The 21,041-nt window shown below is 47.4% G+C and overlaps 1 protein-coding gene across 1 annotated transcript in view; it reads left to right on the top strand.

The window, feature by feature from the left end:
* The window catches only part of CACNG4 (calcium voltage-gated channel auxiliary subunit gamma 4), a gene marked incomplete at both ends in the record, with an annotated part of 40,091 nt that extends 19,408 nt beyond the window's left edge, over nucleotides 1–20,683 (top strand). The window contains 3 exons of the mRNA XM_082008101.1: nucleotides 14,363–14,446; nucleotides 19,192–19,332; nucleotides 20,145–20,683. Of these exons, the coding sequence (XP_081864227.1) occupies nucleotides 14,363–14,446; nucleotides 19,192–19,332; nucleotides 20,145–20,683 (764 nt within the window). The remainder of the gene's footprint in view (nucleotides 1–14,362; nucleotides 14,447–19,191; nucleotides 19,333–20,144) is intronic.
* Between the last annotated feature and the right edge of the window lie 358 nt (nucleotides 20,684–21,041).

The raw sequence follows: 21,041 nt of genomic DNA, 5'->3' as shown, positions 1-21,041 counted from the left end.
CCAAATTTATAGACGGTGAAAACAGTGCTTCCCTGGCTACAAGGCAGACTTTCAACTGGAAAATAAATTAACAGAAACTCTATTTTTCCCCCCAAATACACACACGTATACACACACACAGAGTCTCTTTGCACACAACTGAGATTCTTCATAGGCTGAGGGTGTAGGAAGAAGAGACGTATTTTTGTCTCCTTGGCAAAAATATATTGGCAGCATATCACTGAGTTGTAAAGGTTGAGTAAGTACCAGAGCGTGGCCCCGTTAAGAGAAGCGGGTTTTGGAAAGCCGCCCTTCGGCTGCCGGCGCCCGTCTGCCAGGACCATTGCCGGGGTGCGGCTCTGCGGGGGCTCAGCGCGTGGGACCCCAGGCTGCTGTGGAGGAAGAGGAGTTTGTAATACCTGGAAATGAGGAGCTGTCAGCTCTGCGTCGCGCCAGATGAAGTGTCTGAAGAGGAGAGGAGCTGTAAATCTCCCCTGGTGCATGGCACCGTTCCCGGGCGGTCGGCGCTGCTGCCTGCCGCCCGAGCGGCGCACCCCTCCGCAGCGCTCGCCGGGGTGGTGACAGATTGGTCCTCGCCTGCTTGCAAAACCGGGGAGGAAATACGGTCCCTGCGATGCTGTGACCCAAGGGCGGGGGAGAGATGAAGGACTGTGGGGGTGTCAAGGGCACAACAGCCTGCGTGGCCGGGCACGGGCGCACCGGCCTTTTGCCCAGTCTTCCCAGCAAAAGGAGAATTTCTTGGTTTTCTCCAAGCCGCTCCCACGCCCAGCTAGGAAGGCAAAAAGAAACAGGCATTTCTGGTTCCGGTGGGAGGCATGCGTGATGCTGAGAAGGGCTGGGACTCTAAGACACGTTATTTAAATTCAACTCTGAGATCCCAGATTGGGTTGCCCAAAACTGCTACCACCACCATTATCCTTCCCCAGTGCAAGCAGAGACATTTCATAGCAAAATGCAATTCTGAAATACCAAAGTAAGCTCAGAAATCTCGACAATAAAATACTTATGCATCTGTGCTTTAGTGCACTGTAATTTTGCATGATATGCTTTGCTTTTCAAGACCGACTAGATTAAGGCACTTCTGATTCATTAAACACATTTTCCCAAATGCTGTTTCTACAAATACTGTTGAGCCGTTGCGCTTAGTTGTATTTATTAGCTGGTGTAACAAGGAAGTTACATCCTCTAGAAACCTGAGAGGAACCCGCTTAAATGTGTTGCTCTGAATCGCAGCAGTGAAGAAAACAGTTCTAATGAATAATTAAAGCTTAAAGAGGTCATGCTGCTTTTGCAGTCTCATTTTTATTTGTCACTGCTTAGTTTGCATTAGGAGATAGAAAGTTTCAGGTGCAGGAGTCAAATGAAATCTCTTCTGCATGTGTTGATTTAAACAGATCTATTTGTTAGTCATCTCCATTTTTATGTATTAGGTCATTTGTTAGCTGTAACTATTTAAATCAATTCTGGGAATGATGATTTTCAGGCTCTCGATTTTCATCAGACAGTGGCTTCGTGCACCCGCTCGCCTTCTGTCGGCAGTACGAGCACCGACTCTTCGGCGCAGCGGCGCACGCACCGAGCCGGGCAGGGCTGTGGCTGCCGGCAGAGCTGCTCAGGGAGGACCCAGGTCGCCATCTGGTCCCTGTCTCCACAGGCACCACCACTCTGCCAAGCTCCTCCTAGCCCTTTCCTCGCCTTCGGCCGCCCACCCTTCCCGTCTCCTCCTCCTCCTCAGCTCTTTCTCCCTCCCACTTTCTTCCATGCTTCCTTTCCTCCTTCCCTGCAAACCACCTCCCATTCCTCCCCGCTCTTCCCCGAAGCGCTCCTTTTCCTCCTCCGTTTTTATGTTGCTCTCTGCCTTCCTCCCCTAGGCTGCTGCTCCCCCCGAGCATCCCCCTCTCAGCATGCCCCAGAGAGACCAGCCTGTCCGGTCTCCTGCTGCCGAGCACCCTCCGCCACCCAATGCCCGAGAGACCCGAGCCCGCTACCACCCACCCTCCGTGAGGGCATGGCACCTTATGGGTTGCACATACGGCTGGGAATCAGGAATAACCAAATCAGTAAAAACCCTGAATTCAATCTAAAGTCCTTCATGTTTCCTTTATCTTTTCTTCCAGGATATATTACAGTTGCAAAATAGTTTTGCTCCTTTCACACTGGTCTTTCTAACCAGCAGCCCTGTTATTTGCTCCCAAGGTTAGACAGTAGCCCTGGCTATTCAACTAGACAACGCGGTCTCTTGGATGCATGGTACTAATCTCTCCTAGTGGAGTGTCTTTTCTGCTAATACATCATGCGGATGGTTTTTGAAACCTTTGCCTTGCATTTCCCAAATCCAGCCATCAGCAAGGTTTGGCAGTTAGACCCCTTTCTCCTAACCTTTAGATTCCCCGTTGTCATCTGCCTTGTGTCAGTCCCGCATCACTGATTGTGCATGATCAGCCTCTAGAGGTTTAGCTTCTATGTATAACTCAACAAGCTGGCATAGAAGTGAGGAAGACATGCTCCAAAATGAATGCAGATCCAGCTCAAGGTCACTGCATTATGAAGACAGACATATTGCAAGCATTCCCTTCAATTACGATGATTTATGAAGTGAGATTTCCCTATTGCTTCTTCAGTATCCAACTGTTTTTCTAAGTGCCATCATCTTATGATGAATCACCATGGATTGAATAGCCATGGAAAAATTACAAGATTCCAGGAGTGTCCAAATATCCTGCATATTCCTAATCAGTTAACTAGTGAGCTCCTATATCACTACTTTCCAATGTAATCCTCGCTTCTTTTTCATGAAAAAAACTTTGTGGTGCATGAATGAGCCAAAAGAATGTTTGTAAAGAAAGAGTTCAGTTCTAGATGCCAGGTTAGAGACGTTCCCTGCTATTAGAACAGACAATAATTCACTTTATGCAGAGAGGTAATTACATGTAAGCTTCTGTTACACCAAGAGATCTCACCAGGAGTATCAATAGTATGAACCAATTTTCTACTGACTAGATCGGGAGGTTTTTTCCATTACAGAAGACAACACCGGCTGCATCGTGTGCATGCTACCCCAAACATCCCCAGGGATCACCGGGATCCTCATTCTGGAGAGTTGTTTCTTAAATTTTAGACTGCTGTATGACGACCGCAAACCTTGCCTGTTGTGAAATGAGGATGTTTCAGGAACCTGAAAAAATGACGGTTTCAGAGGGTCTAAAAGTAGCAGTTAAGAATGAGAAGGCAATAGCTGAAGGCTGCACATGTACGAAGGTTGAAGTGGCTTAAGATACAGGGGACAAAGCATGAGGCATTGTACTGGGCATGTTTCATCTAGTTCAGGAGCGGTATTCATTCCCCAGACGTGACCATGACTACGTCTCAAATCACAAACTCAGTAGGGACCTTGAAGAGACACGATTGTCCGTTTCCTCAAATTTCCTCCCCCAGGTAGTGGCAGGCATTATAGACGTGCTGTGATCGTAAGAGGTGGAACCATCAAGCTCTGGTTGATCACCATGTTAATGAGGGAGAACTGATGACTTACTGAAGTAAGGGAAACCAGATGGATAAAACCCAAACTATCCCTTAAGGGAAACTTGATTCCAATTGTGCCAGCACAAGAAAAAAGCACAGTTTGACAATGTGAAAATAAACACGATTTGTCATTTTGTAGCATATGAGCGCTTCATCAGACAAAATGACTGTGTTCTCAAAATTGCATCCGGTAAAATTTGGCATTTCAGCCCTCTCATGATGACTGATGGACTGGCAGCAATCTGCCTGAATGAGCAGTCTTTGGACCGGTGAATGTATGTCAAGGTCAAGAATACTGGGGGGAAAAAAGTGGATTTTTGTCCAAATCAAGATATATCTGAAGCCTAGCTGGCATACAGGCCACCACAGCTTATTCCCCACTGCTGTCTGAGGTGGTGGAGCTGTGACAGCCACTGTGTAGTTACAGTTGTAGATAACAAGTTAGTCCCTGACACATTGTGCCAACAGTGCCAACAGCACTGTTGGTTCCTAAAGTACCTCTTTAAATCAAGGCATTTTGGACCAGAGTGTTAAGTAAGAGCTAGAAATTCGTTGGAGAATGACTTTCAGTTCGAAGCTGTGATGGGTGAAGATGCTCATCCAAGAAACCAACACCAGTTTCTCAAGTGTTAGACCAGTTTTAGCTAAGGTAGAAAAGCCAACTACAAAACTCTAATGGGAGGCTTCTATCCGAGCTCCAAATTAATTTTAAAAGGAAGAGAATTATTATATCAGCCACCCAGGAACAGCTTTGGCAAAGCAGCAGCAGAGCACAGTATGGAAATGAGTGGTGAGACAAACTTCTGGGCTGCCAGGATAAAGGACTGCGGCATGAGATGCAGAACGAGACGAGGTGCGAAGGCAGAACACAGCAAGTGTGGGCCGTGGTGGTAGATAGAAAGGCAGACAGAAAAGTGAGTTAACAACCCCATGGCAACTAGAAATGTTGACAGTCTCTTGGGACTGAGCCAGGCATGGGAATGCTCGCTGTGGCAGGGCTAACTTGGCTCTGACTTTCAAAAGTTCCTCAAGCAGCATAACCAGCATTGCCCAAAAAAATCATGTCGTACCCAGGTTGAAGAATTGCTCCTATTTCCCTGTGCAGATGATTTACAAAATGCAAAAGGAACATCAGGGCTGGAAGTATGTCAGTGTTTCTTCCTAGAAAACACATAGTCGTTCCCTCAATAAGCTCCATAAAAAGCAGCAACAAAAAAGACTAGGATAAGCCACAGGACCCCCTGAATTTTCCCCCGCTTTGCCATCCAAGAAGCAGCAGAAGACGACATGGTTAATAAGGAGCAAATTGCAGTAGGAAGACCATCAGCAACGCAGAGAGTGGCGACGGGGGCTGCCCGGGCAGTGGTGGTGGTCACGCAGCACGCTATTTTATCCGCTGTTTGGCTAAGGAAAGGCTGCTGGGACAGGGATAGGAGCGCGGCTGAATAACCTCAGTCATTACTTCTGTGGCCAAAATGCTGGTTTATGAGAGGAACACTGGATGAAAATGGAAATTAAGTAGCTCAAAACAACATGTAACATACAATCAACTCTTATCTACTTTGCTGCTGTCCTACATTTCCCCGATACTGTTGGTATTCACTGTGGTAGCACAAGGACGCTTAGTACTTTTGGCAGCAGTTTTGTAGTGACTGAAGAGAATTCAAAGGACAGCAGCCAGACACTGTGATGTGTTTTATTAGCTCCCAGATGTGCAGGTGAGGTGGATCGTCGAGAAATGAGTTGCGCTGCCATGGATTTTCTAACATCACTCAAGGTCTCAAATAAAATCTTACAATGGAACAAAAGGCTGTCATAGAATTTTAAAGTCGTCTTTGGCAAAGCATCTTTTCTGCATCTGTTCATTTCTTGCACAAATGCACAACATCTTTGATGATATTTGCCCAGCTGAAAAGAGAAGGTTGGCTGCCGAGGGTGTATATACCCACGTGAATTAAAACCGGCTGAGCCTCTGTAGGCACCTCCCTGGATGCCTTCTGGTGCAGGTAATCCAGAATCTGGAGATGCTTTGCCAGGCTGTAGAAAATAGCATTCAGGTGTTATGTTTCAGCTCACCAAAATAGTATTGCTCGAAGAGTAAAATTGTTCAAGCTAGAACTAGAAGTCACCTCTCAACAGCAGACTTCTTCACCACCTAAGCAAGATACGTGTTCTCCTATGTGGCTAACTTCTTGGGACAATGGTGAGCATCCATCAGCTAAGAGCTCTGGGCCTCGGGAAACTCAGCGTGTTAGAGGAGAAGAGGGTGGGTTGTGACATGAAGGTCAAAGTGCCCAAGCGGGAGCCTTGCCAGTCACTATTTATGGCTGTGAAATTGGCACTCAGGTCAGTGGAGATGGCTCTTCAGAAATGCGGAGCATGAGTTCCACTGCCGTTTGAGACCGCTGTAGAAAAAAGCGATGCAAGGAATAGAGCAACACCACCTTCGTTCTGTGGGGACATGGTGAAAGGAGAAGCTGTGAGCTGCCTCTGCTTCCAACAGAGAGGGCTTGGGATGGGCTTTGTAGAGGGGCACCAAGGAGAGGCTGCAGGCGGCAAAGGGCAGCCAGAGCAGGCCGGTAAGAGCAGATTGTAACATCCTGTAACATCCTATAACAAATACTTGAGAGTGGTGATACAAGCCAAGTCTCTTCTCTCATAGAAAGCGTGTGATAAATACAGGGAGGAGCATTAACTGCCGTATGAAGTTAATGTAAGGGAAGAAATGGAGTGAGGTTAGTGGTGGGACTGAGCGTGTCAAATGACAAAGTAAACTCGGACCCGTTCCTGGAGAAAATGTGCTTTTGCCGGACTTCAGGGGAACGGCGAGCACTGAGGACAAAGGCCGGGGTGAGCGGAGCGCGCTCGCCTGCCAACGTCGGCTCACTCGCAAGCGCGTGGGCAGAAGCAGCTGCGAGATGCTCGGTGCGCGTCTCCTCAAGCACCGCCACCGCCGGGGCGGTCCGAGCCCTCGCAAGGTGTTAAACACACGGAGAAGGAGTTTTGCGTTTAAAAATGTTGAAGAGGAGCAAGATGGAGCAGGCGGCAAGAGCGACCGGTAGTTATTCGCGTGGCGCTGAGGGGACGGATGAAAAGCTCTGAGCGGCGGAGGGTCTGTTGGCAGTGGAGGGGGAGGACGGGAAAAGGGGGAAATTCATGTCACAGCAGAAGATAAAATAAGAGACTTGAGGAGGAGTTTTGCTTTGCCCACCAGACAATTGAAAATAGATCAAAAGAAGAACCCAAAGGGTTTGTTTGAGCTGACAGCTTCTAAGGAAGAAAGTGGGGCAAATTTCATACATTTCAACATTTTACTTCCTGGGCAAAAAGAAAATGATTTTTAGTGCAGGAGCGAACAAAGGGAGAAGACCAGATTCTGATATTGCTGTTACTGAGTGGGACAGATTTGCGTCCACTGCACTGAAATCAGAACCTGGCCCTTGATCTCTGCTCCCCGAAAGTAGGCAGTTCAGCTCCCCCCGTGAGCGATCAGTGAATTCTGAGTAACGGGTCGAAAGATGCAGAAAGAAGGAAAGGACTTTTAGGAGGAAAAATAGATGATTATTTTTTCACTGCCTCAACACCTGTAGAGAGAGATGGTTAAGATTGAGGCTAATTTCCTTTTAAAGACTCGGCTGAGCTGAATTTCTTTTAGTCTGACCATAACATGCCCGGACGGCTAGTGCTAGTCAGCTGGTTTACGGCACCGTGCTAGCCCACAGTTACAGGAATGGACTTCTAATCTTTTTAGGTCCTAAGCTTTTTCTGAAAACAAGACCTACCCTGGCAAAAGTATGACAAGAACCCCGGTGATGAAGCAGTGCTCTTCATCAAATTCACCTTCAGGATGAAACAAAAATACAAACTGTCGTACGGACAAGTATTTCCCGGACTGGCAGGACCCGGGGGGTGTCAGACAGCATCTGTCTCAAAAACAACCTGTGCTTTGAAGTTCCCAGCTTTGCGAGGCTCTCGCAGCAGCCAAACTTTTCACAAAGGCAGACACCCAGTAAATGTGTATTTAACCTCCCGAGGCTTCCTTCTCTGCTTGCTCCATCCTCGGTGGCGACGGAGGCGGCGTTGCAGCAGCAACGAGGGGTAGCAAATTCACATGGGGTGTATTTTGCACACGAGCTGCATCAATACTTCATGATTTCTTTTATAATGACAGAATTAAACATCCCCTGGCAGAGGCTCACAGGATCCGTGCTTGTTCAAGGAACTTAAGGACAGGCCTGTGAAATTTTCAGCAAACAGCAGGAGAGAAATAATCGAACTCGGGACAATTTCACATAGAAAGTGCCGAGTTACAGAAAAATACCTAATTCCCTGGGGCCTGAGTGCAGAGCTCAGGACCATAATAGTCCCTGTTGGACCATCAGCACCACAAAGCAGGTTTTGAAAGTAAAAGGAGGCCTACCACCCATTCCTCTATTCGAGGGTGATTTTATGGTGAGAGGAATGAAGAGGGAAGTAAGTTAACTCCTCGGCTGCATTCGCCGTTGTGTGTCAAACCAGTGAGACAGGGGAGTTGCACCGGTGGAAAATCAACGAAATGAACTCGGTGCAGAGAGAGACGCCGCGCTATAAATCTTGTGCAGAGGAACATTTTTTGGCATGTCTGATCTCCTTTGCTCGCTATTGCTCAAATCACACGGCAAAGGATTTCAGAACTTGTCAGCAGAGAAATCTTCCTAAGGAAAAAAATATATAACTGTTTCTTTTCTGCCCCGGCAGAGTCCAGTGCTGACACAGTCTCGCTCACTATAAATAGAGGATCCCCGCTCCTGTCAAGGGGAAGTGCAAAGCCCTGCCCTTAAGGAAAGCCGGTCCCACGCAGCATGCTCAGACGGACACCGCGTTCAGGCGACCGCTGCTGCCACAGCCCCGCTCCGCATGTCACGCTTTTCTCGTCGTCTGCGGTGTTACCTGTCAGTCAGCCCCCTCTGTGCTGATATAGTCAGAAAACTTGTCACTTAAACATTCAGATATTCAAGTGTCGCAGTAAATCAGGCTAACGGTTGGCTCTGGAACTGAAGCACAGCTTTAGTCACAGAATAGATGCAAGAAGCAGAACCGCCAGGTCAAATTTCTCGTGGTTCCTTACTAATTGCCTCAGGTTTAATATACAGCCAGCTCCTTGCAACTTGTATTCCCTGTATTTGCAAGCACTTGCTGTCAAACGGTCTTGAAAATCGTTTCCTTCCACATCTTCAGACCATCCTGGAAGACCCACATTTGCCAGAAAGAAATCAGCTGGTGAGTGGGATTTTAGGCTGGACAGTTATGGGGTGTATTTACCTGCCCGCAGGTAACTGCTGTAGCCGTGCGACCACTTCTGCAGCTGACACTCGTAGCACTCGTTCCATCAGTAAAACCCCCTTAAGGAGAAAACCCGGCTTAACTCTATTAATAGTGTGCACGTGTGTGCAGTAAGTATCTGTAGCTGCTCAAGAGCTACAAGAATGTGGCGTGTTGGCAGGGGAGTTTCATCTAAGGAGGTCGCGAATGTCTGGTGTCCCACGAGAAAACAAGAAAGGTTTCTCAACCAGGTCCCAAAACTGATGTTTTACTGCATAGTCTCACCGACAAGGGCAGTGGAACGGGCTGGTAAATGAAATGGTTAATTGAGCAATAGCTCTGCAGAAGCTGTTGATGGAGAAGGAGGCAGCAGCTTGACCCATCTATCCTCGTGTGTCTCCCACTGCTATCAGATATCGCCTCCCGTAAGCTCGAGCTCAGAGCAAGGAGACGAAAATTGCTATTGACAGAAGTACCCCGCAGACAAGGTCCTCTGCTGCAAAGCTGCTAGCGTCTTGCGTGGTGGAAACCTATTTTAAATGACAACAGAACGCTAATGCTATGGATAGATCTTGTTGTATATAGTTTTCAGGATTAGTGGAAGGAGAAAACAAAAGCACAGCCTGCCCTGACAAACGTTATCAGACGTTTAAGTGCTCTATCTTCCAGTGCTGAGTTGTGCAAACACTTCCAGGGCATCAGGGAATGTTGTCACTGATAAACACTAACCACGGGAAATGGCTGTTTCACAGACATGGCTGATGGTACGGCCAACAACAACAACAATCCATGTAATGCGTGGCCACAAAGAAAGTTAATAAGCATTTGCATCCTACAGCATCGCTCTCAGTCATCAAAAAATATAACCCCAGTGAAAATTCTGCAATGGTACAGGCAGGATTATTAAAGGATTGTTTGAAAAAGAGCAAGGAGAAGGTTGTGTGTCATCAGAATTTGGGATTACTACTTTGACTTACTGTTGAAAACTCTATGTACTTTGAGATCGCAAACCCCAAACCAAAGCTTAATCTTCACTTAGGCACTACAATTCCCTCCTTTATCACATTATCAGAGTACATCACACTCTAATTATAGTCATGTGAACAACACTTAGTGAGATTGGGAAGTACTAACCTTGTAGGAGAAGTCCTTGAACACAGAGTAAAGCCGAGTCAGAAACAATTGTTAGTTTTTTAATACCAGCTACATACGCTGCAACCAATGGAAAAAAAAAGTTCTTACACCATCAGCAACACTGCAGAAAATTTGCCCCTTCATTATCATTAACCCAGATCCTGAAGTCCTGGCTCAAAATTCAAAACAAAGTGATTATTGAGGAAAAAAATGCATTATAATATTTGTATTTCTAAAAGCATCATTTAAAAAGTATCAGTAATCATTCAAAGAAAGGAGTAATGCTTAAGAGTGTCTCAGTGGGATATCATATCTTACTCTCAAGAGGTATCCAGAAGTGCTTCTCAGTATTTCAGTCTCTGTTAGGCAATGATTGCAGTTTATTTATCTCTCTCTAGTGGATACAGAAGTACAAGTTAAATATTCCATCTTCCTCTCCAAAGGGTATAAGGGACCGTATCCCCATATTCGAGCAAAGGAAAAAATCTCTTCCACGTCGCATCCTGGCGCGAGAAACAGCCCCCGTGTGCATTTACGGGGCCTGGACCAGGGGCCACGGCTGCGCACACGTTTCTTCAAGGCTGTGAAGCCTTTGAGAAGGGCTTCGAGGAGTTCAGCCTTGTGCAGACGCTGCCGGCGGGTTGTTACTGAACTTAACTGAGGTGTTTCCTTTTCTGCCTCCTCTTCTGTTTCGTGGCTTTTATTCTTTTGCATTGCTTTGCGTGCTAGGGCGTGGAGCCAAGTATTTCACCAAATCTCAGTTTCGTTTTGTTTTTATTGTTTGTATTTAAGTCAAACTCTGCTGTTGTGCTTTTAAAGCTGACCGCTGCTTCAATAGCTGCCACCCAGCTAGTTCCAGTTTTTCCCGAATCTGAGTTTGAAAGTCCATCATTATGAAAAAGCTGTATTGCTACATTTCCTGGTAAAACTTTGTTTCTGATACTTTGTGGATTAAAAGAGCCCTCAATACCCTGTAGATCACCAGAGTTCTTGATAGCGGCTTCAAGCCTCACTGGAAGTTTAATAAGCTGCTGCTGAGTTATGTGACACCTATTAAGTTTATGGAAAAAATTTATCCAGTCTGTTGCTGTTATTAGCTATCAAATACTACAGGCACTAGAGAGGAGCCTGAACTAATATCTATGATCTGAACTACAGCAAAAGTATTGGGAAGAATGTTTTGGATTCCCAGGCTTTGATACAGGTCCAAATTTCACAGCCTTTTGCTATTTCTATAAAAAGTTGGCCAGAATGACCGACCTCAGTATCCCTAAGAACTGGAAATAGAAAGGAACTCCCAAGCTCATCTAGAATTTTCTGTTTGGGGCTAAGTATCCTCTGTTTTCACCTCTGCTAGGCTTGGTGATACTTTTTCATGCGACAAGCTCCAGATATAAGCACAGGGGAATGAAGATCTCCAACCATAAAAGAGGAAAAGCACAGACACTTCTGATACCAACCCATCCTGTCCTGCTGACGCGTTTCAGTCCTGCGGCGGAAGGGATGGCTTCGTGGCCTCCGCGTAAGAGAAAGTTCTGCTAAGGGGCCCATTTCGTTCAGAAGTTTAATAACATGAGGCCATTTTACAGAGGCCAAATCTCTCCATCAATCCATCAATGCTGCAAACACAATGCTCGGGGAATATTTCAGTCTTGCAGACTTCTTGTCTCTTAATTGAGTTTCTGGAAGCGAGACATTTATTTGGGCTGTTGCCCATGTCCATACCCTGTGAACGCACAAGTTCACAAAGCAGTCTTCGTTGGCCAGAGCTCTCTCCTTCCTTCATTTACCTGTGCACGGAAATTGTGGGAGCTCAGTTACCTGTGATACTTCTCCTTGTCTATCAGCTCTGGATAAATTCAAGCAACTACCTTAAAAGTTATTGGAGAAGTACATACAGACTGAGAGACAGACCCACCTATACACACGCAAGCACAAAGTCATTGAAAAGCCTATTTCCATAGGAAATTAGAGTGAGAAGATTATTTCGATTTTTTCCTTAATGAATAGGAGAGAAAAATTCATACCCTGAACGTATTCCCTCTAAATTAGCACACCGTCATGAAGAGGCTCAAAGAAATGACCATCCAGTCTCAGAGGCCCTGTTATGACGGGAGAGGTTTAGTTCCATTGTGTGAACTGCCATAAAAATAAGCATTGGGACCTTTAAAATCTGAATTTTGGCTTGCCTTGCTGGAGAGCCATCAGGAGCGACAAACCAGCTGATGGCAAGCAGAGGGGCACACGGGCAAGCAGGCGCGGTCCCAGCTGAAGTGCTCTGGTCCACCTGGCAGACAGGAGAGGTGTGTCACTTCCAGGTGTGACGTGAGCCACTTGCTGCTTCTTCACAGCCTTTGAAGTGCTGCGCAGAGAAAGCCTGAGCCGTTACCGCAATTAGAGTCGGCACATCATTTACTGGAAGAATTAAATGCACTGTAGTAGCCAACCCGCAGTTGACAGTCACAGGGTGCAATTGAAATCCTCCGGATTACTAATTCTTTTGAGATCTTTGTAATCATTGCTAATAGGTAGTGAAATAAATCCACATTTATATCCTACAGACTGCAGCTGTGCTTCTGTTAAAGTAGTATTAACTGATGGTTTTTAAATCCTTCTGCCAGCTCAGGCTGTAAGCACTGAAACTCCTGTGCGGAGGAGAACTCAGCCTGGGTGATGCGTGTTCCTGAGCGTGAAAGCGCTGGGTAATGAATAATGAAAGCACCCAGCAGAATCGCACCTCGGGGCGTCGCTCCTGCAGTGAGCTCCCTGGGGAGAGGTCCCCGAGCAGCTCGCTGCGCAGCAGCGGTCTCCGCTACCCAACTGCAAGGCTGGATGTGGCTATGGATAACCGTGGTAGAAAAACACCACAAAATACTAATGTAAACCTTTACTCAGATGGACAAAGTGCTGAACCTCATCTGGTTCAGCCGAGCAAGGCATTCACCCGGCCAGCGCTGGCATTGCCCCTTCAGGTATCAGGAGCGCACGCTCACACCCTGACCGTGGATCGATGGGCCGAGGTCAACTGTATGAGGTTTAACAAGGCCCAGTGCAGGGTCCTGCACTTGAGTCACAACAACCCCACGCAACGCTACAGGCTTGGGGAGGAGTGGCTGGAGAGCTGCCCGGCGCAAAGGGACCTGGGGGTGCTGGTTGACAGCTGGCTGAACATGAGCCGGCAGTGTGCCCAGGTGGCCAAGAAGGCCAACAGTGTCCTGGCCTGTATCAGCAATGGTGTGTCCAGCAGGAGCAGGGCAGGGATCGTGCCCCTGTACTCGGCACTGGTGAGGCCGCACCTTGAATCCTGTGTTCAGTGTTGGGCCCCTCACTACAAGAAGCATGTTGAGATGCTGGAGCGTGTCCAGAGAAGGGCAACGAAGCTGGGGAGGGGGCTGGAGCACAAGTCTTATGAGGAGTGGCTGAGGGAACTGGGGTTGTTCAGTCTGGAAGAGGCTGAGGGGAGACCTTATCGCTCTCTACAACTACCTGAAAGGGGGTTGTGGCGACGAGGGTGTTGGTCTCTTCTCCCAACTAACTAGTGATAGGACAAGAGGAAATGGCCTCAAGTTGCGCCAGGGGAGGTTTAGATTGGATATTAGGAAAAATTTCTTCACCGAGAGGGTGGTCAGGCATTGGAACAGGCTGCCCAGGGAGGTGGAGAGTCACCATTTCTAGACGTGTTTAAAAAACGTGTGGATGTGGCACTTCAGAGCATGGTTTAGGGGGCATGGTGGAATTGGTTTAACAGTTGGACTTGATGATCTTGAAGTTTTTTTCCAACCTTAGTGATTCTGTGATTCTGTGACTTACTGCACAGGCTCCCAGGTAACCAAACAAATATGCCATTTTAAGGCTGAACCAACCTTGAGCGGGACGTATGGGTATAAATTGCAGCAAGAAGAGATTTATGGACTTGTTTTCCAAGCCTAGAGAGTAATTGAAGAGGCCTCAGACAGTTGAACATTTACCAGCTCTGATAAGGGAAGCCAGCACTTCACCGGGGATGAGGCAGGAGGGGTGACGGGCGCTCGGCTGGCACTCGGCCATGGCGCAGGGACCCAGAGTGGCAGTCACTCTAGGAACAAAAAGCAGCTGTGCAAACTCGGTATGCTTGTAAGATAAGCACGGCGCTGATAAAGTAAAGCACAGAAAGATTAAAAAAGTCAAGAGAATTGTATTAGCGGCAGACTGAAGAGCCCAGGCATCCTGGCTCTCCCTTCCTTCAGCTAGGCTTCAGCCCAATCTGCCCAAAATTCGTGACCTTAGAGATGGTTTCTTGATGGCATCCTAGAAGAGAATAATTTACTTATACAACCTGGAGGAAAAGGAAATAAAGCAGAGCTGGCAGAAGCACATTTACCTGGTTCTGTTGCTTATGTGTAATGTTTGCTTTGTTTTCATTTAGGAATCTACAAAGGACATTGCTTCCGAATCAACCACTTCCCTGAAGACAATGACTATGACCATGACAGCTCAGAATACCTTCTCCGTAAGTTGAAAAGTGATACCTAATACACAGGATTAACAGACATAGCCAGAGAGACTTTCCTGGGTTTCTCTTCTGTAGAGTCCAACCCAACTCTTACTCATTGCAAGAGTCTGGCCCAAACTGGGTGGCACAGAGCAGTGATGATGTGTGTGAAGCTCACGCTACAGCCCACACAACCGTGACCCTCAGGGACCCCCATTTCAAGGGTTTCCTTCAGCCAGGGGAGCACACACGATTGTGGTGCTCGTTCTCTAAAATCTATATGGAAATTTTTCAAATCGAACCCACAGCTATCATTCCCAGATTGGCAAGGATGTTTTACAGAGGGAGTTTTTATCTGATTAGTGTACAGAAAGAGGTTTGAGGGGTGGGTTCCAGCCCATTAGGAAGCTTTTCCTAATGCTTAAACCCAACCCTTATGCAAGCCTCATCCTTCGGAGCTGCTGAGCCACCTCCCCCTGCAGTGAAATTACCGCATTGTAGGAAGGAAGCTGAAATTTCTGCAGCTAGCAGCAAAATCTCAGCATGAACATGGGCTGTGGCTTCCCTGCACAGCCAGCCAGCCCTCGCTGCTCCGTGCTGGTGTGTAATCCGCCACAGAAGTAATTTCATCCACCAACCTGGTGCTTGAAATAAGGGCAATCATTTCGCCTCCTCCAGGCGACCGTTCTCTCAGCTGATAGGGAATCTTGGAACCCGAGCGTCAAACTTCATGAATCCTGCAAAGTTTGAGTTAGATTTTCCCTTCCCCAGAGGACGCTTTGGCTGGTTGTGCCTTTCAACAAAAGAGCAGACCAGCCAAGCTGAAAGCAATGCCCTTTACCAGAGAAAGAAACTGCAGGTCACAAGGTGTTGGGAAGGCGTCAGGGAACAATGAGCGACGCTGCTGGCTGATACACCCCGCAAGGCAAAACACCCCTCAATTACGCTGCTATTAATTACCTGAAACACCACTTAGAGAACCACTCTGCCCTTCTGCTCACCTGTGGGAAACAACTTCTGGTTCCTAAGATGAGGAGAAAAAATAAAAATCTTCGAAAAGTACCCTTTACCAGAAAACCCAGATGTTTTTTCATCTTTACTCTTGTCAATTTAGATCAGACATAGTGCTTGGGTGACATGATTTCAGGGCTCGGGCTAAGGCAGACTAGCAGAGTGTGGGCACGGCTGCATTTATCTTTCATAAAAAAGCTTTGGAACTAATGTTAAATTGATGCCAAGTCAGCTTTAGGAAAGAAACATCGTTAGTAAAAGGACTGTAAAGGAAAGAAGGAATAAGTACCATCTTGATAAAAGTGTATTATGCTTTTGTTATTTGGAGAAAAGATCGAACTGGGAAAAACATTCCACAGCTCCTCAGTAAGACATGAGATTGGTAAATTGTTTGTAAGTGTACTTGGGATGGGTGTTCCTAAAAGCTACTTTCCAAAGTGACAGACCTTAAAAACAAGTTGGTCCAACCCTTCATGTCTTCTGCAAAATCAGGCTTCAGCCACCCCCCCCGCGGAGGAGAGCTCATGCTGGCGTGGTCTGCACAGGTAGCAGGACCTCTCTGCTTTTGCTTTTACAAAAAAATGGGTGGCTTAGAGATTACTGAAAGGTTACGTATCTAAATCCAGAAGAGATGAGCTCGTATGCGTATGTAACAGGGACCAAATCACCACCTAACTGGCCGCAGACAAGAGGATGTTTGCGTCCTGATTCAAAGGAGATGTGAGACCTTCCTTCCCATTCCTGCCCGCTGCGCAGCACCTTTGCAATCTGCTGTCTCCGTACCGTTCACCGTGCTTTTTAGCCATTTCTTGGCACAAGTCTCCTGGGGGTGCCATGTTGAGGGTGACCCTTACTCTTCCCGTGCGGCTTGGATGAGGGCACCGGTGCTGCGTGCGTCTTGTGCTCCTGGCAGAGCAGCATGAGGGGACTCCTCCTGCTCCACAGTTCCCAGTTTAATAGGGGCTTCGGATAAACGTAAACACGACGGTGCTGGCGGGATCGAGCCCTGGCTCAAAACCTTATTGAAATCAGTGGGGAAAAAATGACTGACTTCGGGGGACTTTGGCCCAGGGTGTGGGTAGGAGCAGGAGTTTGGATGTTGCCCGTCGGCATTCAGGCTGCAAAACCAGGCGAACGGCAGCCGCAGCGGCACCGAACACGTGCGAAGAAGCTCAGGCGAGACCTTTCCTGTTCAGTCCTCCCGACGACAGCTGCAGAGGAGGGATTTCAGCCACGCTCATCCCCGCTGCGCGCGCGAGGACGTTGGACACGGTGCAGAAGTGTCAGGGGCAGGGCTGTATATGCTATAGCATCTCCTTTTTAAAGCTGGCTGTGTGGTTCCTGCCTTTCGGAGGAGAACGAAAGCGCGAGCGGAGCGCAGGGGCTCACAGCCCTGTGGGGAGGAGCAGCGCGGCACGCCGCGGCGCTGCACCGAAGGAGGTGTCACACTGCGTAGCGGTGCCGAACAGCCGATGCAAACAGACAGGACGGTAAACAAGAAAAAAAAAAAGCAGGGGAGAAAGCAAAAACCAGATTGCCGTAATGTTTTTTGATGTGCTGTCATTTTATTACCAGTATTGGGAGACACACGTAAATTCTACGTGGTACCTTTGAGCTTCCTTTCAAATTGCAGAGTTAAGAGTATACATTGTCGGAAAAAAATGGACTGTAGGGTTTTACAGGAAGAGAACACCGTATTTAGTTTCTCTTCGCTTTAATTACCTACTATAGAAAAATTATCTCTGGAGATGATTACTACAAGTAGAAGAACCCACCCTCTACGTTTGGCATGTCTGGCAAGTTCCTTCTGATGATATCACCGAAGCATTTTAGGAAAGCTCTTTGATTTAATGGAAATCATCATAGCATGACCACAAAGCGTAGGACACAACAACCAGAAAGGGTGGGCCACAGTAGGTTTTAAGCCCGTGCTGCCTTTTGCCAGGACGATAACACGCAGACAGCGGTTCGGGATGCCTTCGTGTCCAGCAGCACCGAGACTGACGTTGAATCTTTTCCTAATAATTGACTCTAAAAATTGACCCAAAAGTCGAAGCACTTCGTACCGCACAGGTGGGGATACACCCAGGAGAAGAGAACAGGCTCTCGGCACTGCATGGGCTTTAATTAGAGACTGACACCCTTGTTACTTGGATTTGCCAATTATTGCAAGACACCGTCTGAATAGTAACGCATCCAACTGAATTGGGTTTGGGTCCGGTTAGAAAATGCCCCGTCTGTGAAGGACGCGCGCAGCAGCGTTGCCAGTTTTGGTCGGAGATGGACTTTTCCTGCTGTTGCAGATCGATGCAGGCACGAGCTTCCCCGGCAGGGACTGTCTGCTTTGGTTTGCGTTTGCCCCATCCCAATGAGGGCTGGGCCCCTGACGGGGGCTCGCGGGGCTTTTGCGGCACACGCAAAAGCGACGCCGTTATTAAGTGCCCAGCCCCGTCCCTCGTGCAGTCAGCGGGAGTTTTGCCACCGGTCACCAGGGGAATCGTTAGGAAGCGACTTTGCCGAGCTGGGAACGGCACGGCCGTCCAAAGTAAAACAAGAAAGCATCAGCTGTAACATCCGGCCCTTTCTCCGCGGGATGATGGCACCCGCGAGGCGCCGCGTCGCCGGCGGCACTGCGTCGGCAGGCTGGCCCAGATGGCGGTTCTCTCCTCTCCCTGCGCTCGGCGCGGGGGGCCCGTGTCCTCCCGGGGTGCTGGGGGGTGCGAGAGCAGCTGCTGACCCCCGCCCACCTTGGGCGTCCCGGTGCCCCGGCACCGGCTGGTCCCGCCGGGACTCCCCCTGCGCCTGCCCTCGCCAGAGGCGGTCCTGTTTTCCGCAGCAGCGCTCAGCACCTCATCTCCCCTTCGTCAAAAAAGTCCTCTCTCTCTCGCAACGTGACTTGGTTCCTCGCGCTGCCTTTCAGGAACGCGTACCAGCTTTTACCCCGCTGTTTTTTACGATACAGACTTTCGCTTCTTGTGCCCGTTTATTTCTTCTCAGCCCTTTTGTTCCCTCCCCACCGTTTCCCCTTCGATTGCTGCTTAGTCTTGTAGTGACCCGACTTCGAAAGCTGGCTTGAAGTGGTGTTTTAAATGTTTTTTTTCAGGGATTTTATAGCCCGTGCTGGAGAACGGACTGAAGCATACGGAATTTTAAATGGCTCTACTTAGCTGTCAGGGAACTAAACACAAACATCTGAGACACACTTGTTAAAATTTCTTCCTTAGACATCTGAAAGGCTTCAACGTCCTTAATATTCAAGGAAAGAAAAAGGGGTTATTAGCTGCGCTCGCTGGCGACGCGAATGCTGCAGACGTCAAGAGCTGTAACTCGCTCGCCTTGCGCCTGTGTCGAGGAGGGGACCTGTCTGCTCAAGCCACCCCCAAACGTTGTAGGGTTCACGGCCAGCTCATGAATTTCCCACTGCCGCTTCCAGCGCGATGCTGGGTCTAACTGTCACTTACCTCATGCTTTGCCAGAAACGTTCTGTACGCGGTGGCATCGGGTAATGGCGATAACACTGGACTTTCTAGGACAAAGCTCAAAAGATTTGAGCTACTCAGCTGAGAGTGTCTGTGCCACATTGGCCACCTACCCATTGGCCTCGGCTCCCAAAAACATGCCCAGAAATGCAAAATCAGTGATAATTCCAGCAAAAGCCAGGGGTTTTGAGACTTTGTAATCTCCACACTAGCACCCGAGGAGGCATCTGAAATGATTCCTGTGTCTTGGTTTTCTACCTGTCTCCCCTCCAGGCATTGTCCGTGCCTCCAGCGTGTTCCCCATCCTAAGCACAATATTGCTGCTGCTGGGAGGGCTCTGTGTCGGAGCAGGAAGGATTTACAACAGCAAAAACAACATTATTCTCAGCGCTGGGATTCTCTTTGTTGCAGCAGGTATGTTCTCCTTAAATTGAGTCCTTAAGAAGTGCTGCCTTTTTAAACTGAAAAGGCCTGTGGAAAAGCTTGTTGGCAGTTCTCTCCCTGTATCCCTGCGTTGAGAGCATTAGCAAATTTCTTAAGACAAAAATACATTTTTGAAGCTCTACAATAAGTATATTCTCAAAAAGCTTTTGGTTTTCCTGAAAAAGGAAGCTAAAGTCAGTAACAGGCTTCACACTATTTAAAATGTATAAAACATTAGATGTATCAGGTGCCTCTTACATCCAGGGCCTTTTTTTTTTTTTCCTTTTATATGACGGCAGAAAAATTTCACCTATGATAGGTGAGCCCATTTTTAACACTAGAAACATCCGAGAGAGTCAGCCACATCGTTAATAGCTTTCCCTGAAGCTCAGATTAAGCATGCTGCATTTAGATGAAAATTCAGCAAGGTGGAAGAGAATTTATCTTGATCAAGGTGAACAACCATAGCCCTGAGCTCAAAATATATTTTTATTATTATTCTGAATGTTAGAATCCCGCTAACAATATTAGTGAACTCCCATAAGCTACTTCTTTTCCATCATGACAAAGAAGAGATGGTGAGAAATCCTGCTGAATATTTCGGGATCCTTGTGAGCAAATGTGACCCAGATTTGTTCTTTCTTTTTCAAGAATAAATGAAATCTTGAGATAAACGAAAGAGTAAATAAATATAGTAAAATTTCTGGTCATAATCTTCGAACCATTCAGGTCCAGAAAGTAACGTGGCTTGAATTTTATCTTCCCAGCCACATAACCACTGATTTATGTTTTTCTCTCTCTAGGACTAAGTAATATCATAGGGATCATTGTCTACATATCAAGCAATGCAGGTGACCCAAGTGACAAGCGAGATGAGGACAAAAAGAACCATTACAACTATGGCTGGTCTTTTTATTTTGGAGCCTTGTCTTTTATTGTGGCTGAAACCATAGGTGTTCTGGCTGTGAACATTTATATTGAGAAGAACAAAGAGCTGAGGTTTAAGACCAAGAGGGAATTCCTTAAGACTTCTTCCAGTTCTCCTTATGCCAGGATGCCAAGTTATAGGTACAGGAGGCGGAGGTCCAGATCCAGTTCTCGATCTACAGAGCCTTCTCCATCTAGAGACATTTCTCCGGTTGGCATGAAGATAGCAAGCACCATTCCCATGAACGAAATTTCCATGTACACTCTTTCCAGAGAGCCTTTGAAGGTTACAACGGCTGCCAGCTACAACGCGGACCAAGAAGCCAGTTTTCTGCAGGTTCACAACTTCCTTCAGAAGGAATTTAAGGAAGGACTCCATGTCAATATGGTCAACAGGAGAACGACACCTGTTTGAAGTACCTTCCTTCCTCACGCTCTTTGAAGAAATATCGAAACAGAATGGATCTGTCAGGAAAGAGAAGGAGCGACGTTAAAATACCCTCTCACCTCTTTAATTGTGGCATGTGTTGAGGTAGCAAGTGGAGATCCTCTGGACCAACATAAAGATATTACACACTCGTAGCTTTTTCTGAAGCTATTAGGAGTTTGTTTCTTTCAGTTCTTGGTGTCATGAGATGAAGGCAGTTCCTGTTCCTGCACTTCCGTAGTGTGTACAAAGTCTCGGAGAAACTGCGAAGGACTTGCCACCAGTGTGTTTTAAAGGATTACAGAAAAATTGTTGTACGACTTTTTTTTTCTAAAACTGAGATTCC

The sequence above is a fragment of the Phaethon aethereus genome, assembly GCF_964289735.1.
Source record: "Phaethon aethereus genome assembly, chromosome: 18".
In the NCBI taxonomy this organism is placed as follows: Eukaryota; Metazoa; Chordata; class Aves; order Phaethontiformes; family Phaethontidae; genus Phaethon; species Phaethon aethereus.
Note: the sequence above shows the minus strand (reverse complement) of the source record. Positions and strands in the feature narration are given on the sequence as shown.